This window comes from Anser cygnoides, chromosome 3 (genome assembly GCF_040182565.1).
Source record: "Anser cygnoides isolate HZ-2024a breed goose chromosome 3, Taihu_goose_T2T_genome, whole genome shotgun sequence".
In the NCBI taxonomy this organism is placed as follows: domain Eukaryota; kingdom Metazoa; phylum Chordata; class Aves; order Anseriformes; family Anatidae; genus Anser; species Anser cygnoides.
In genome coordinates, this window is record NC_089875.1 from 39,412,024 (window position 1) to 39,430,994 (window position 18,971).

The following is an 18,971-nucleotide window of genomic DNA, read 5'->3' on the forward strand; positions in this document are numbered from 1 at the left end:
CTGTCTCTTTCAGCGTAGGTGCCTGGGGTCCAAGGTTGCAGGCTATTGCAATACACAATTATATTTGTTTCTATTACTATAGATTGCTTAAATTATATGTAAGTTTGTTTAGTGTGAATGTCAGCATTAACCATTATCCAGCTATCTTTCGGAAAGTAAAATTCTATTCATCCAATTCAAAAGCATTACATAGACAATATTGCCCAAAACAATGAGACTAGATTATTTCTGTAGACCAGCCTGCTGCTTCCTAGGTAAGGCTCCAACTTGTTCTTGGATTTAGAAGATGTCTCCTTGCTTTCTTGCAGAACGTGGGATCAAGAGCACTTGAGTCCTGTGTTTTTTGTTTGTTTGTTTTGAAAGACAGTATTAATTTGAACAATTAGTAATAAAATCTTTAGAGAACCTTAATTTGACTTCATCTTCAGATTTTTTTTTTGTCTTCAGTCTCCTAACATACCAATTTAGCTATTCTTTATTCAAAGAAAGGGTGAAACTTAAAGATGTATGTGTTACTGGACTTATTGGATTAACCTTGTATTACTAATACAGATTCCTGATGTTGCTGACCCGTCACTTCATTTCCCACAGAAAGTGCTTATTTGGCTCCTCTATGCGGTGCACTTATTAAAACAGACACACGACACATACATTGCAATAACTTTTATAGCATTTTTTTGTTCTTTGTATATTCTGGGTGGCTATAGCTGCTTACAGCAAATTAGAAGACTTATCCTCAAATATTGGAAAAACAATGCAAGGTCTTATTGGAGACGGTGGAATAAAATAATTATGTTAAGAAACATGAATCTGCTGCCACAGTGAATGTTCTGAAAAATGCTTCCATGATGTATAGTCTTCATAGTATTAAATGGAAAAGATTATGTAGAAATGAAAAATGGTAAGTTCAGCCAGCCTGATCTGTTGGCTGTAACTATTAAGAGCAATTTCATCCTGTTTTTTAAAAGATACAGAATCCTCCAGAAACTGAAAAAACAGATGCATCGTAATTTTTCTTTCTTGCACTTGAGAGGGAGGAAAAAGGCTAACCTCAGAACTGTTCTATATCTTAAAACCATATGGGGAAAACAAAACATCGTCAAAGCTTTGTACGTAGTTTGTGCTCTCAAAATATACAGCGTAAAATATACTCACTTTTGCTAGACATTTTCCACAGAAATACCTGAACAAGAAAAACAGCATTAGGGAAAGCTAGAACGTTGGGGCTGGGGGAGGAAAGAAGCTCAAGGCAGGTTTGGGAAAAGAGCTCCTGCAGGTGAACTCATTGCTGTGCCTTCACAGAATCACAGAAGTGATTAGGCTGGCAGGGGCACCTCATCCAACCCCCCTGCTCAAGCAGGGCCCTTAGAGCAGCCTGCCCAGGCCCATGTCCTGGCTTTTGAAGATCTCCAAGGAGGGAGACTCCACAGCGTCACACTGCTCAGTCACCTGCACAGGACAGAAGTGCTTCCTGGTGTTCAGATGGAGCCTCCTGTGGTCCAGTTTATACACGCTGCCTTATGCTCCAGTCTCTTAATCATCTTTGTGGCCCTTCATTGGATTCTCTCCAATATGTCCATGTGTCTCGTGTACAGAGGAGTCTAGAATTACACCCAGTACTCCACATGTGGCCTCACCGGTGCTGAGTACAGGGGAAAATCACCTCCTTCAATCTGCTGGCTATACTTTGTCTAATGCAGCCCAGGATAACATTACCTTTCTTTGTGGCAAGGGCACACTACTGGCTCATGTTCAACTTGGTGTCCCCCAAGACATGCAGGTCCTTTTCTGCCAGGCTGCTTTCCAGCTGGGTGGCCCCAGCATCTGCTGGTGCATGGGGTTGTTCTTTGGGTGCAGGAGCTTGGGTGCAGGACTGGACCCAGTATTGACCCCTGTGGTACACCACCAGTTACTGGTCACCAACAAGGCTTTGTGCCACTGATCACCACCCTCTGGGCCTTGCCCTTAGTTGGTTTTCAGTCCACCTCCCTGTCTATTCATCCAGCCCATACCTCAACACCACTATGAGGGTCAAAAGCCTTACTGAAGTCGAGGTAGACAATAGCCACTCTTCCCCTCATCTATGGAATGATATCCTTTTTATCATGCTCCAGCCTACTCTCTGTTGCTGTCTTCCCAACTTTCCCAAAGTCAACTGCTTTTTTACCTGGAGTACGCATACTTCATTTCATTCAATAGCTGTCATACGCTTCTGTGTACTGTTACACTGAGCAGGATATTTTTAACACTAATGTATGAAAAATCTGTGTAGTAAGTTTGAGGCCAGCTTATGTGGGGAATTTCAGTCTTGTGTCATTTGGCTGCTTCCATCCCCTAAAAACATTCATGTACAACTCAAAGATGCTCTGCTGGGTTGGGAAGTATTTATCTTATCAGCACACAGTGAAGGGAAAGCGGTCTGCTAGCCTGAGAAAGCTGGCACTGTGAGAACAGGGAGCGTGCTGAAGCGGACCGGCTCTGTGCTGAGGGGCTGGTGCAGTCACTGCCCATGGGTTCCGTGTGCCTCTCTGCCTCCTATGTAAAATGGGACTTGTGCTTATGGTATGTATTAAATAATATATTCAGTGAGCTGAGCACATCAAGGCCTGTGAAAGACCAAGTACAAAACCATGTTTATGCTTGAGTAAATCTATAAAAACAAATTACCACCTCATTTCATTTTTCACAAGTAACTGGAGTAATTATTTAAACCAACAGGCAGCCTTTGACAGATAATTATTAACACCTTTGGTTACATTTCTATGTAACTTTATAAAATACCATTTTCATGAAATTATAGCCTGCATATGCAAACAATGTGACACAGACACCTGTTAACTAATAGCTATTGCAGTGGTGAAAGATTACGGCACAAAAATAAATGTAATACGTGTATTTTATACTACTTTTTCTCAGAACGCCAAGGTTGCTTTGCTGGGCAATGTGATAAAGAAAAATGGTATAATAAGATAGTGTATATATATACTTGCATATGCTCACTATCAGTTCTTAAAACAGTATATGTTTCATAATTGGATCACTGGAAGAATGCCCACAAAATACATCGTTCTCTTAAGTAAATCATGAAAAACAGGACTGGAAGGTCATTAAGAGTCGCATAATCCATGCTTATGCCCCTGGGCTGTTTTAACTGTAACTTAAGTGTAACACATAACTGCAGATGAAGTTTCTTTTTAAGCATCAGGACAAAAAATGAAAATAGCGGCTGCTGGTATGAAAATATATAGAGCTTACTATACTGTCTTGCATTTTCACTTTCCAGAATTATGACTATTTTAGCTAGTCTTTTTCATTATGGTTTGTTTAAAAGCAATTAAATAATATTCTTTGTTTACAAATTTACCCAGTCCATGTGGGATATTAATACTTTATTTTTAAAATGCTTGTTTTTACTGTTCCATCTTGAAATAGGTTAAAGAATTTCACTTCAAAGAAAGTGCGGCCTCTCCTACAGAAATGTAGCCTGCTGTATAATTGCATTAGGATTTTGAAATAAAGCAGGTGTGCAAATTGTTTTTCATAACAGAAAGTAAGCTTACCCTCACTGTTAATGTGTTTTTCTGCTAACTTGTCTTACCTTCCTGTCTTCTCGTGCCTGTTTATTTCTCTGGGACATAATCCAAAACCATTGAAAATTCTTCAGTGGTTCCAATGAACTTGTGATCAAGGCCTTAAAATTCTCAGTGTTAAGCTCTGCAGGAAGAAATGCTGATGGTTTATGCAGTGCTGATTACTGTGAAGCCCTTGTTTTGAGGGCTTTAGGCTGTGCTTCATTTATGAGTGTATTCAGCAGAAGGTTTGACTTGTTAGTTAGCATGACATAATTTTGAGACCATTTTTTTATAAGTGGATAGTAAGATTGTATTACAGTTACTTGAAGGTTTGGGGTGTGGGTGTTTTTTGTTTGTTTGTTCAATTTAAAAATGAATGGGTAACCATATATTTACAGTGTACCCTTTTTTTTTCCTCTAGCGAAAAGAAAAACTGTAGTAACAGGCAGTCATGCTTTACTTAGGGCTGTAAACCAGAAACATCACATAATTACATGATGTTTTTGCAGAAAATGAATGTTATCTTTTGTCCATCAAAAACACATTTTGATGCAAGTAGGGCTCATAGTTTTAAGTACCTTAACACTTCTGTGAGCGTGCATGCTGAAGAAAGAAAGTTCACGATTTAAAAAAAAAAAAAAAAAAAGTGGCAAAGATTAATCGTCCTGCCATCCTACTGTCTCTTCCTACCACCTATCTAGAGCTCACCAGATGATTTAGAATCTGTTGAGGCTCTGCACTGCTTGTCATCTGGGATCCCAATGACTTCAGTGCCTATAGATTTGGAGTGCTGCCAAATAGGCAGTAGGTGAGGGACGGTATAAATCAGACTACATTTACTATACCATTGTGATCACTGCACTCCTAATCTTCAGCCAGATAATTCCATTATTTCTGGTTTTCAGATGTCAGAGTCATTGTGCCAGCGTTTTTCAGTAAAGTGCTCAAAAAGCATCTTTTTTTTTGGTAAAATATAGATGTAGTTATTTATCAGTAATTGCATTTGTCTAAGGTACAGATTAGTTTAAAAAAATGTATGAATGCAGTAGTTCATAGAATGATTGACTGTTAAGGATGATAGATTGTAACAGCTATGCCTTGCTTACGAAGTATATCTCATTATTTTCTATTCCGACTCATCGAACTTCTGCTACAGAAAGGTTTGTTTTCAACTTATGTTGTTATTCCATTTTTTTTGTTTCTTTGTTTTCCTTAGGAAATAGCTATTTGATTTCTATTTGTGTACAGGCACAAATACAGGTTAAAATAAAAACTGCCATTATTTTCTCATTTAGTAATACCTTCAGATTACTTCAGGTTACAATCTTCATTTTTCTTCCCCTAATTAAGTTGTTCTCATACCTTTTTTAGTGCATGTAAAATATATGTGTGTACAATACAGACTTTAACAGTTGTTTACATTGTTACAGATTTGGTCCTGCTGTGACAAACGTCCAAAGGATAATGTTACAAACATATGCAGAAAAGTATGTAAACCATGTCTTCTGGATAGAAAGAGAATTTAAAAAAGCTGCTTTGGATAATTCATTTTATCTACACACTAAGAATCTTTATCTTTTTCTCCATTGTCTCAGGAGACAGCAATAGCCACTTTATATAATATTTGATATGCGTGGTTGGAAGATGTGAAGTATAGCATTGGCACATCTGCTTATTCTGGTGAGGTCATTTTGTGTTTTTTTTTGTCCAATTTAAAATGTGGTTTTGGTTCAAACTGAGTCGTCAATATATGGTGAACCCGCTCTACCCTTGAAGCCATGTAGGCATCTACTGTCAATATTGCAGTTCTGGGAGCAATAAAAATGCAGAGACTTGGCTATGGGGCTACGTCATAAATAAGCGTTCAGAGACTTGGACTGGCTTCGTGGATTATAGGGTCCGAGTTGGTCAGGTTCTGGGCTCTCTGTGTGACTCAGTCATACTTTGTGAACACAGTATGGATGTCTCCTAATCCCACAGAAATTAAATTACTTGTCTGAGAGAATGTAGAAAAAGTTGGAGGTTGCCTGTATATTTTTAAGAGCATACTGTATAATAATAGTTATTTGCGTTCTCCACCAGTGTTAGGGCCTGTTGGGCTGTGCAGCGTCCAAATGCAGTGAGAGACAGGTCTTGTTGTGAAGGCTAAGGAGTTGAAATAAAAGCACCGAACGGCAATTTATCTTGTGTAGTTTGTTGGGCTTGTATTGAAATTAGTTCTCTGACTCCCAGCTTGGTGTCCTAGCCACTATATTTTTTGACTTGTCTTTTTTATTGTAAGTGTCTGTGAGATGAGACACCCTGGCCCCAGTTTTCAGCTGTCCCTGGCACTTGCACAGACTGTGTCTACAACAACAAATATTCCAGAGCAATAGAAGCAGATTTGCAGAGCAAAATATTTGGTGCTAAGGCTGAGTGTCTGTGCTGCACACATTCAGGAGGGTTAGATAGGAATAGCTCTAGTCTGGTTCTGTTGACTGAATGTCTATTAGCAGTTTTTGAATATTAGTTGCACTTCTGAAACACATCTGTGGGTTTAGTTTGTATATTCCTGGATCACTCCATGAAGCAAACCTAATTTGGGATTGTAGTGGTTGGTCAAGAGGACTTGCACATGGAGTGGGTGCTCCACATGATAAGCTAATACAAGTGTATGTATCTTGAGTAAAGCATGAGTGCTAGTTACTTGATATGCATTTAATCAGTGTGCAAATATTATATGTACCTGTTCCCAGGAACTGTTAGCTTATTAAAGAGATAAGAATATTAGGAACTGCCAAGGTCCTCTTCAACAGCAAGTCCGTATTCCAGACTTGATTGCTGTGAGTGACAGGTGAATCTGCATTGTAAGCAAGACACTACAGGAATGTAAGTGTATGGGTCAGCCTCAGCACAGATGGCATCAGTGCAGTGTGCAATACCCTGATCAGAATTTAATCTGAAGCTCTATCACCTTGGGGTTCCCAGTGTCAGAAGAGATACAGCATTTTATAAATTGCTGTCACTTTTTTTCTGTAGTATTAATAAAGTAACCTGTCTTGAAAGTGTTTGTTCCCTACTTGTTGGGATCCAGAAAGGGGGTTGGCACCTTACCTCCCAGTAAGACTGAGATGGTTAAGAGACTTGTACATTTACAAAAATACATTCTTGAAGCAAGATAAAATACTAATTTAGACATATCCATCATACAGCCAAAAAATATACTCTTCAGAAAAATGAGGTAGGCCTTATGTTCACATAATCTTACAAATTCACTTTATGGGGTTGAAGCTTTGGTGTGCAGGGTTGGGGAGAATCTGCTGGTTTTTTTCCTACACAAATATATATGTATATATTTTTCTTAAATCAAGGCTGAGGTGGAGGTTCTTCATTGCTCAGAGGGCTCAGTAAAGCTTTGAAAATAGCCTACTAGAAGGTAGTCAGAAGGTACCTCTCTCTCTCCAATATATAAATAAATATATATATACATAAAAAAACCTGCTTTGAAGATTTCATTTTCTGAGACTGCTTTTTATGAAGCAATCAACTTCTCTGTTTTGAGACTTCCAGTCTTTTGTCTGGAAAACATAAAATATCTGAAAAACATGATAATGCAGTCCTTGAGAAAGATGTTGACACCTCTGACATTCTTTATCTATCTCCAGATATTAATAGAATATAATTCAAACATAATTTCTCTAATTGTAAAGGGTAAATAAAAAATAATAAATCAAATGTTCAGATCCATAGAAAGAAGTGTGCAACTCAGTCTAGGCTAATTCATGTTCTTGAATAGTTCCTGTAAACTATGCCAACAATGTTGACATGTTGTGGCTTTGTCTCCGGTTAGTGGTCAAATTATTTATAGCAGATTCAAAGACTGTTACTGTCTTAAGGAAATTACTTTATATATTCAGCAAGTTTTATTCTGTTAGCTGCAGAAATGTTATGTGTAATCCTTGTAAATAATGAAGCTGAAAAGAAAATCGCAGTATTCAACAAACAACATAGAGAGCACAGTTGGATACTACTCTTGCTGTTTAGTGCACTCTTATGTTTAGTAGTCATAATTTTTGTGAGTTGTCTGAATTTTTTAGTTTCTGATGTGAATTTTCTGTTTTAGGGCTATTTTGTGACCCCAATTTTATATGCAGGTTAAAATTGTTTACTTTTGCCTAGCTCCAGTCAAGACTCTTGATCTGGCAAAAGTATGCATTTGACATGTCTGATACATATTTGGTAATACTTGGCAAATCATTCTTCTGTGTCTTCAGATTTGTTTTTCCTTTGCCTACATTTTGAAGTCCAGTGTTTTTTAACTGTAGAATTAAACTGCCTCTTTAGGAATGCACAAAATTTGTGAGTCAATAGTGGAAAGCAGTAGTGTGATTTAGTTGTAAAATTTCAGAATAAGAGAGTTGGCCACTGCTCTGCAGGGTTTTGTGCATCACCTGGGAAAGCATGTTCTTAGCATTTTGCAGGTAAATAAATGGCATTGGGACTTCTTTAATGTGAGGGGTAATAGTTTAATCATCCAAGAGCCATTACCCAAAGGAAGAGAGTAAGAGACTTAAGACTTTTTTTTTTTTTTTTTTTTTCCCCTATAGCATGTGGGATTCTCTCCATATATTTATCAGCCCTTAGTTTTTCAAAAGCAATTTTTTACCTGACAGGTCAGACTGGCATTCTACAATCTCATCAAGGCCATATTTTTCAGTCATATAAACAAGTGAAACACAGCTGAAATTACAAGGAGCAGCATGTGCTAAACCAGCAAAGTATTTGGCCTAGAAGGATACCCAGGCCTTAATTACCCCTGGGACTAACTTCAGACACCTTAAAATCATTAGATGATTAAATCATTAATGAACTTACGCTGTGTCTTCAGTTCAGCTTGACCAGTAATAAGTTCATTACGTTATTCATTACCCAACATTAAATTTCTGAACAGTAGCTTTCAGCTACTCTGCAAAAATGTGAGTATTAATCTAAATTACTATAAATGCCTGTTATTTCTTTCTTCCTCTGCCAGTGTAGTATAATGACTATATGCACCAGGCACGTCGTATATTCTTGTTCTGCCTCATGCTTCATCATACAGTGTTTTTAAATTTGGTACTCTGTACCACTGTCCAGTCACTTCCTGCTAGCCTGAAGAACACAGCCTTACAAGCAGATGATCATCATTCATCTGGAAGATGATTGGAGAAGTTAAGTTTTTTTTTTTTTATTGATCAGCTCTTTCTCACTCTTGTTTCCATCTTACAGCTATTGATGTCATCTTACCAGCCGACTCCAGGCAAACATTAGAAACATCAAAGAGCAAAGCTGAGAATATCCATGTGTTAAGTTGTATCTGATTTTAGATCATTTATTTCTCCATGGTGTCTTTTGAGTCAGCATCAGCTCTGTGTTGCCTTCGGGGAAATAGCAACATGCTCTCATGTTAAGACCTTGCAAGTGCAGGAAGCTGCCCAGGTTGCTGCCCTGCTGTCTCCTGAAATGGCAGTCACCTGTGTTGTAGAAGAGATGTACAGGGTCCAGCTGGGATGCAGTCAGCCTGCTTCACAGCACCAAATGGTGCCATGTTGTGGATCTGTGGTTAAGCCGGTGTTGATAAAGCACTAATGTTTTGGCTTTTGCTGAACAATGCTTGTAAAGCACCAAGTCTCTGTTTCTCGCTTGCCACCCACAGTGAGCTGGCTGGGGTGGGCAAGAGGTTGGTAGGAGGGGATACAGCCATGACAGCTTACCCAAATCGATCAGCAGGGTATTCCATGCCATGCAGCGTTATGCTCAGCAATACAAACTGGAGGTATAGAGCAACAAGTGGGGTGGGGGACACGGGGTGTTGACTTCTGTGGTAGTTGTTGCTGGGCATCATTCTGCTTGGGGGAGATGTTGAGTCCTTTGGGTCGCTTGCTCTTTTTTTTTCCTCTTTGCCTGTTACGCTGTTCATATTCAGTCTGTGGGTTTCCGTGCGTTGCTCTTCCTATTCTCTCCCCTGTCCCACTGAGGGGGATAAGAGAGTAAATGGCTGTATGGTGCTTGCTGGCTGGGATCATCACATCACAGTAGTTTATGTAAGTATAATTTATATACTATTTATATTCTGTTTAGTCTACATAATAAATATATATTATGTAAGCGTACTTGCAAATCTGTGGCGACAAGCTTGCCAGATATTTCTTTTATGTGCCTGTTAGGTCAAATTTAGCTGTATAACAGCAGATTGATAATCTAATTTTCATGTATATGTGCTTTGAGTCTTTTGGTCACTGGACTGGCAATTCTGACTATCAATCTCCAGAGTGAGAAAACATTCTCTTTTTTGGCAACTCATTTTTTTGTTTGTTTGTTTGTTTTGAACCAGCTATTTGTAGAATTTATTATGAGACTCTTGACTTCACTTTTCCATACGTAGGCACCACACACTGCTTGACAAGGAATACTCCACTTCTTTGAATGGACTTTTTTCTTTCTTTTTTTTTTTTTTTTTAAGCTTGCTAAAATTTATTTGCCCACAACTAGTTTAGGGAAAAGCCTCAGCTGCGCTGTCAATCCGTCTTTTAGGAAAACAGCCCATCCCTTAATTCAGTTTTCTTTCTTTCTTTCTTTCTTTTTTTTTTTTCCAACATGGATAGGATTTTGGTTAAAGAATTTAGTTCAGAAGCTTGTGTAGTTTTTCCAAAAGCCTCTCAAAGATCTTGTTGCTAAAGTCAACTCTTCCCTGTTCTACTCCCTTGTACACTTAGCTGCAAGGGGACTAGATTATCATCTGCTACTATCATGAGGTTTTCAGATGTGCTGTCATTTCTAGAGATGGTTTCTGTTAAGCTGTCTGACCACTTGCTGTGTCTCTTCCCAAGATGCAGTCAGGTCTTTCAGTCTGTTGTTTTGGTGAAAGTTGTGGTAATCCTCTGATCACTTTTTCAGAAAGTCATTTTCTCAGAGCATCAAGAAAACCTGTGGAGTATTGGAGTATTTGTCTCTGCTATCTTTTCCTGTTTCAAGTGTCCTTGTTAATCTCAGCTCTAACACTGATTTATTTATTTATTTATTTTAATTTATTTGTTGTCGCAGTCCTTTCTGGGTATTTCCCACTTTGACTTTTTGAATTGACAGTAATGTACCTGCAGGATCACATATGACTACTTGATAGCATCTGTTTTCTGTTGCTCTTCTGTTTTCACTGTGCATGGGTGGATAGAGACTGTTCTGTGATATCTAGGGCTTCTTTGATAACCCCCTAGTGCACCTCAGATGACTGCCCCGTAGGGTCCATTCCTGGGCCAAATCCCACTGCATTTTATTTCCATATTCTCTAAGACTGTTTCCTAACTTTATCTGCTTAGATTGTCTTACAGAGCTTACGCTGGGTAGAATGACAGCTCATAGGATGGCAGTCCAGGTATGTGTTGACATTAAGATATTCCTTGCTGTTCCTGTTCCATGGCAAAGGGAATCCTGATCTCATATAGGTCATTCAGCACTATGCAGGTCCATTTCTTGCTCATTCTGTGCTAGGGATGCATATAGTGTACACTTAGACTTCTCAAGCTCTCACAAATCTGTGGCAGTCTTTTGCTTGCTTTATTCTTGCTGATAGCCTCTTTTTATTTGGAGGGGGTTTAATCAGTGCCACTTACTTCATTTGGTGTGCTAGTGTCTGGTGCCTGAACAAATGCTGGAGCTGTTCAGCTACTTTTGAATTCTTTCTTAGGACCAGTTCCTTCCCCAAGGATCAGTTGGTGAGGTTCGCATGTTGATTTCTGAAGTGGGTTGTAGCTGTCATTGAGCTAGTTATGCTGGAAAAGAAATTGGCACTCTCCCAACACTGTTGCTTCATACTGTGCCACCATGTCTGTAAGGTACTCTGTTGTCGCTATTGGATGACTCTTGGTCACCCAGTGCCTTTCTGAGCCTTTTCTTGTCCATATGACCATTCAGTAGTACCCTGCTGTGCCTCTATTTCCTCAGGAGTTTTCCAGAGCCATCCCTTTGAAGCATGTATCTCTGTATCAGGAACCAGCTTTCTGAATGCAGCTTTGTAAGAATGTCGTGATTGTGGAAGTCAGACACATAACCCTCGTCTGTTGTAGCTCTAAGGTCACACCAAACCCTGAATTTCTCCTTGTTCTACTCCTGTTCTCCACTTCTCTCAGACCAGTCTCAACTTAATGGCAGTAGCTTTGATCTTCTTGCCATTTTTTTCCCCTTCTATCCGAGTTTGAGACTGGCATTAGGCAGAGTACTGCAGCAGAATTAAATGTCTTCTATAATACAGGAAAATAATATTACGTGTAACTTCACATGGAAACAAAACTGAATTACATCAACACAGCTAATTTTGTTACGTAGGAGACCAAATACTAACATATGTATCATGAGTAGCTGCTTTTAAAATTGGCTATTTTGCAGTGTATACATTATGTAAGCTTTTGTATAAAAATCTGTTTTATTAAGTACTCGCTAGCATATAGCGCGATCATTCTTGCTTAGCTTAATTGAGTTAATTCAAGTGGTTGTTGTGAGATAATGACTAACTTCTGCGACTGCTATTTATTCCGTTCGTGGCGAACGGGGCCCGAGCAATGCTGTGCCTCCCTCTCGTGGTGAAAGGGAGAGGAAGAGAGCGCCTGGCAGGAGTCGCCTTGAAAGCAACGCGAAAGTGAAAGATGCACTCATTTATATCGACACTTAAGTGCTTTCTTCCTGTAGTGAACGTGGGCAGGTATTTCTTTGGCAATGGAAGTTACTGGGGGAAATGCTGCTCCGTTAACCATTTTTTTCAGTGGTAGAAATGGTTTGTTTACTGACAAGGTCTTACGCTGGTAACAATTTCAGTATTTAAAGGCTATGTACCATCTTCATTAACATGTATGGAAAAGAGTAGTGTTTTTTTGTTGCTTTTTTGTTGTTGTTTTGTTTTTCTTTTGGTTGGAAAAACATAGAATCAGACTATTTGTATCTGGCTTTTTTAGAAGCATTACTTGAGTTCCTTTGTGATGGAAAGATGCTTGGCATGGGTATTGGGTAAATGTTGCAAAGTAGTGATCTGTTGCGGATAAGACAGTGACTTGGTGCTCAAACCACCACTAGAAATTTAGAACCTAAATTACTTTAAACAGGACTCCTTAAACATTTGTTTTTTGCTTTGGAGCACAAGTACAGTTGTGTGCTAATTTCAGTAGTTAGATCAAAGCGTGCTGTGCTGGTCTGAGTTGTTGGGCATAGAAACAGCATCATCGCCTCTGGTGATGACCGGGGGTGAAAGCCGCCCACCCTCCCAGTGCAGCTCTGTGCCACACTCCTGTGCCTCTCCTCTCCAGCCTCCCAGGGTGCTGCGGAGGCTGTGCCACCGCCGGGCTGCTCCAGGTGCGCTACGAGTGGTGGGTGGCAGGGACTGCACAGCTGTCTTGGAGTTGGTGGGCCTAGCAGCTGCGTTTTCCATTACGGGCTTGTGTGAGCAGGAATTCATGTGCATGTGAGCCAGAGGGATGGGTTTAACTCCATTTTGAAGCTGCTATGTGGCAGAGCTGTTCAGGCGACAGAGAGGGCTGGGTTTATGTATAACTGGAGCTGGGGTGGCCCTGTGTGACCCCCTCTGTGTAAGGGTTGGCAGAGAATCCAGTAATCATTTTGCAGCGGCTGAGGATTGCTTCCTTGGGCACTGAATCAGTGCTCCACAGCAAAATAGAAAAAATCGTTTCTAGGCAGCTGGACTCTGGGAGGCAGCACTCATATGTTTTTGCAGCTGCATCTGATCGATATGAGAACTTTATCTCAAAAATAAAATATATTTAATGTGATGGCATTTCTTTTGCAGCTGTTCTTACCTCTTACTCGCAACTTTAGCTCTTCCCAAAATAATGGGAAAATATTTATTTGAAATTTGTAAGCAATGTTTGGTCTTGACCGTGAAAACCCCTCATGGTCTGTGTATTGATACTACCCACTTAAATAGCAGGCAGTGGCTTTGGACAGGATCATTGCCCGCTTGGTGAGCTAGCACATCAGTTTAGGGCTGGGTAAGGCAAGCAGACTTTACAAAAAAGATGAACTTTTAGGGCCATGCTTCATCCTTTGACTACTGCTGAGTAGTCTTTACTGGTAAGAACAGCCTTTGTTGTTCTACAGGGGTTCTTGTGCTGTGTTCAACCACTGCTGAAAAATCAGTTGGGATATTGACAGACAAAACCTACAATAAACTGCCAGGATGTTAGAAATTATCTTGACGTAATGGGCCTGGTGTTGAAAAGACCCAAGCAAAGGGAGAAGTTGCTATCTGAAGTGCAGTCTTGACATTTGCTGTATGCGAATAATGTCACGGTAAAATAGGAATATGGTTCTTGCTCCCAGAGTAGTAGGTCTTGTGGTTCTGGTCATCTGCTGTCTATGCAGAAAGGTAGAAAACAAAGATGTTTGCAGCTGTATCCATTCTGCAGTCTTGTGTATCCATCCCCCTACCATTATGGTAGTTTTTAAGAACCTTTCCCTTTGCTCTAAGCCTTTAACAATAAAATCCAGAATTATGTTGTCTACCTGGCAAGCACAGGCTAAACTCCCCACTGAAAGTATCTGGGCTTGGATTTTAAGCTACATGGGTGCCTAAAGATTTTGAAAAGTCCTACTGTGTTCCACCCTGGTTTACTGCTTTCCCATTCCTGATTGAACGGAATATCTTTAAACTGAGAAAATGCATGTGTCTTTCTGTATAGATAATCATGATGGATTTATACCTTTTCTGAGTGAAATTTTTTGAGAAAGATTAGGGGAAAAAACATATTTTGTGAAATATTAAATTATTTATAATTCAGTCTTTTATTAATAAATTTCCTGTTTTGTGTAGGTGTTTTTGAAGTTGTGCATTTGGTTTGGTTTTCTGATGTTTAGAATTCCTGTAGACAGGCATAAACTAGTTCATCTTTGTTCTGTGAAGTCAAATAATAGTGCATACATTTGTCTTATTACTCATTAGAGCTATGATTTATATTTAGCCGTTCATAGCAAAATGTCCATTGGTCTTTTCATTATTTATTACAATCTAGGGGGAGAGATGTTGCTTCACAATGCTGGTGACAATTTGGACAGGCTTACAGGGTGTGCCAAGAAAATTGTCACTGCGTGTTCTGTTTGGCTTTGCGGCATCTCAAGCAAATCCAGAATGACTCAACAGTTCTGTATTTAATTTTTCTAGGACTTTTCATTTAATGAAAATTTGAGATACTTCCCCCCCCCCCCCCCCCCCCCCTTCCTGTCTTAAGGCAGCAATGAAATGCCAAAATAAAAGAAATTCTACCAGGGCAAAAATTCTTTGATCAATTGCTTTGTTTGGTACCTCTTTATACAGCTGTTCAGTTGTTGCAGATTGAAAGCTCTGGTGTCTAGGGTTCAGGTGCTGCAAAGGACGTGCATGCATGAAGGCAGGAGTAGATCTGACAACATGAGATATTTTCATCACAAAAATCAGATTGCTTTGATCAAAACTTTAGTGTGTCAGCCAGCCTCGGTCTGAGTTCCTTGATCATTTAGAGCATTCAGGGATTTCCTTTTGTCATTGAAAACATTAATTCTCAAGGAAAGCTGCCTAAGTAAGTGTTTTTACTATGTGGGCTGCTACAGGTGCTTAAAGAAAGTGGTCTGATGCCTTTGAGAGCTTTGATCTCACTTTTGAAATGGCCTCTGAAGCATGGGGCTCCCGATCACAGTTACTCTGCTGAGAGTAAAGTCTGGCAATATATACCTGCCCTTGCATGAGAAGGCCGAAAGCAGTCAGCACAGGATTAAGTTAAGGGTTTTAACTCAAAGCTGGGGGAAGATGATTTCTTACAAAAAGGAGAAATTATAGACCTGTTCAGAAAATATAAGTTCCCCTTTGTGTGTGGATCCTATGGCAGTGTAAGGCAAAGAAAATATTTCATCTTTAAGGCTTATCTAGATGTAAAAATTGAGGTTCAAGTTTAAGGTATTGCATTTATACCATCATATAGTTTTTACCATGTGGACACTCAGCATGTATGTTGGAAGGAGTTTAAGTGAAAAAGATGACCTTTTGAAGCAAGAGTGCTAATGTTAAAGTAAGTCTATTAACTTGAATATTTTTTATGCCTGTACAGTTGTATTGATAGTGCTTGTTCTGTGCAGAAATGTCTTTTAGTTGAGTTTAGGAGGTGATATTTGCACTTGAATCTGGGAGGTGTGTTTTAATTATGAGAAGATGGTGACAGAATTCACTCTGAAATCTGTATGCATTCAAATAATTCTTAACTGTTCATTAACAAAATAGAAGCATTCTGGCTGCCTTGCCTGACTTCAAACTCTGAGGTTTGTATGTATGCATAGGGCCATATCACCTGACTTCATACATACTTACTGCAGAAACCCACACAGTCAGGTGGTGGCTGCATGTCTTCATATTCAGCATTTGATCACTATCCCAGTATCTTTTTGTGAATTTGTGTCCGTTAACAGCCCAACCCATGTGGCTGTATGAGTTGCTTCCTGTCCCTGCTTAAGTTGTGGTGTGGCGCTGGGCACTTCACAGTGCAGCTCCTGCTCCTTGCATGTTGTTGAAGCTGCTCATGGCAAAGTTCCTGTGGACAGCTTTCTGGTCAAGTAAAAAAGCCAGTCCTCTGTTCTGATTTCCTGTAGCATAGCGATTATCTTAGATACTGTTGCCCATTTTCTCTGTGAAATTCTGTCTGTTTTCAGGGAAGCAGACCCTGTTTTTCCTAATTTTTCCCACTTGTATTCTTAATCATTCTTTCAATGCCTCTTTCCACTCTATCTTGCTGTGTTTCTTAGGGGTTGAACTGTAGTTCCTTCTTTTATTCACCTGTAGCAGATGCTCTCATCTGTAAATGTAATCACATTCATCTTTGTCATAAAGATTTGCAAATATGTCTATTACAGACCTTTCTTCTTCAGCCAGAACTGAAGAGAGCTTTTTGTGGCTGTTGAGCTAGATATCTAGCTAAAACAGGCCTCCTGTAAACTCCTCCACTTCTGCTTCCTTGTCAGTCTGGGAAACAACCTATCTCGCCATGATGTCCATAACATACATGTCACTTATTGCTTTGATCTTTACCTGTGTTCAAAAATAAATGTCAGTGTTATTGATATCTAAATTTTGTTTATCTTATTTTAAAATAAGTTCACTGCTGTTTCAGCAAAGAATTTAAATTTCTGTCCAGCTTTTCTTCAACTTGCTTCCCAATTAGTCCATCATCCTTTTTCTTGCTTTCCTTCAGGTCAGACCTGCATTGTCATACACATTCAAACAGATCCTGTGGCAATTGTTATTGTATCCTGTTACAAAAAGATGTGAGCATCTTTTCTGAATTTCTTTTTCTTCCTTACACAGAGCATGGTCTTAACTTTCCTGAACCTTTATGAACTCTCAGTCATGGCAGAAGCATCACTCCATCCTCTTTCATGCATTCATCAAAATTTCACACAATGATATGCTTGCTCCTTGAGAGCATCTCCAAGGTAGGATCCTCAGGAGACTATGGAGGCTTTCTCTAAAACTCCTTTATTGTGATGCCCCAAAAGGCTGGGAAATGGCCAGGTTGCTGGGGTATTATTGTAAGTACCTATTAAACTAGACATTATTGTCTGATTTGATTCAGTATCCCTGTTCATTTCTTAGTGCGTTCTCTGATAGTAAACTCCATGGACTTTGTTCCCTTTTTTGTATCCCTAGCACAGCAGCATCCTGGGCTGTTACTAGGAACACCAAGGCTGTTATAATATGAACTAAGTAATTAATCATAGTCACAGCATTGCAGAGAGATTTTCTGTGATGTGTATTTTTGAGAGGGATGGGCGTAGAAGTGTGTGGTAGAAGTGTGTAGTAGGAGCGCCACTTTGATCATTTTATCGCTTTGGAACTTACCACCTTGTCTTCACTAGGAAAAAGTGTTTTATAAAAAAGCCAACAAAGAACAACCACATTGCAAATAATCCTTAGTAATCTGAAGGGGCATTTGGCTGCCTCACAAAAACACTGTGTGTTTTGGCAAAGTTAAGAGCTTTGCCTTAGGAAGATCCATGTTTGGAATAACAGGGTGTGTTGCAAGTCAAGATTCAGGTATCTTGGCAGAGATGCATGCGTAATCTGGCATGATGCCTGTCTGCACTGTGCCTAGCTGTAGCAAGTGCTAAAGTCCCTTGTGAACAATATATGAATCTCATTTTAAAGGGGAAAAAAAAAAAAAAGAGGAGGAGGAGGGAAGAGGGAGCCAGGATTTATTTTAACATTTAGTGGATATAAAAAACAAGTATCAAGAAGCAAAACATTTTCGTGAAGCATTTGCTGTGAAAATTCTGCAACTTCTTATTGCAAACCTCTTTATTGCTTGGATTGGCTGATTTCCAGAGCATCAAGGCTAGGAATTGAGGGACTGAAATATAATCAGTGGTGATACATTTTAACCACATAAAACATTCTCTGCTTCCAAAGCCTCCGGTGTCTCTAGTAAGCAGTGCAACAGCTCCTTGCTTCTGGACTCCAGAGACGGGGAAAATATTGGATCAGAATGGTAAGAAGCTCTTTACTTTTCACCAGTTGTGGATTATTACTTAGAAAAGAATGCTTAAAAGGTGATGATGAAATTAGGAGGGAAACAGTATTTAAACCAAAAACAGTGTGTAAGATACAGTGGCATTATCAATGTTTTGCTGGATAAGATCAGCAAAGCAAGTTGGTGACAAATATCTTTGGCACTGAACATGTTGTGCAGCTTATATAAAATCTTTTAAAATTGGGAAAGACTGCTGACTAGAATTGGATGTAAAATGTTAGCCTGTCTACTTGTTCCATTGCAGAAGGACAGCTGCATGGGCTTTTAATATAATTTTACATTAATTACCACTGACAGAGACTTTATTCATAAAAATATGAATAAACCTGTGCTGATTGCTTACGTAGGTTGTATGTTTACATATTGTCTTTTAGGTGTTGTGTTTTGTTTGTTTGTTTTAAAGAACAGAAATGCTTAGTAGATACCTTTTGACTTTTAGGGAATTATGAAGTTTTTATTTTCCTGGGTTTTCAGTTTGTGAAGACCTGTCAGTTATGTTGTGTTTCTCTAGTGTTGGGGGGGAGAAATAACCAAGGAGAACTTCCTGGGGTAGTGATTTTATTCTCTGTAATGATTTAAATATTCTACTGTGAATATAAAAACAATAGAGGTAGAATATAAAACACGTGAATATAAAATTTGAAATCATTATAAATCAATACCAATGTTACTAGTAGTTTAAACAATGCCTGAAGATGCAATAAAATATTTTTATTAGTTTTTGGGTTTTTTTAGTTATTAAAGTATTGGTGGGTGGAAATGCATATCTGGGTACAGTTTACTCCCAAGAATCATTGTCAAGACTGGGTTTAATGTATATTTCAATTAAAAA

At 39.1% G+C, this 18,971-nt stretch overlaps 1 protein-coding gene across 31 annotated transcripts in view; it reads left to right on the forward strand.

Annotated features, from left to right (window-relative positions):
- PLD5 (phospholipase D family member 5) overlaps positions 1-18,971 on the forward strand; it is a 317,558-nt gene that overhangs the window by 158,157 nt on the left and 140,430 nt on the right. For 5 of the 31 annotated variants that reach the window (XM_066993952.1, XM_066993953.1, XM_066993956.1 and 2 more), the window contains one exon: positions 18,019-18,097. The exons of 24 other annotated variants lie outside the window; for them this stretch is intronic. Coding sequence is in view for 3 of the 7 variants with exons in the window: in XM_066993956.1 (XP_066850057.1) it covers positions 18,095-18,097 (3 nt within the window). In the remaining 4 variants the exon portion in view is untranslated. Of the gene's footprint in view, positions 1-16,928; positions 17,046-18,018; positions 18,098-18,971 lie in introns of those variants that run through there. 2 more of the 31 variants (XM_066993955.1, XM_066993958.1) reach the window with 2 other exon arrangements.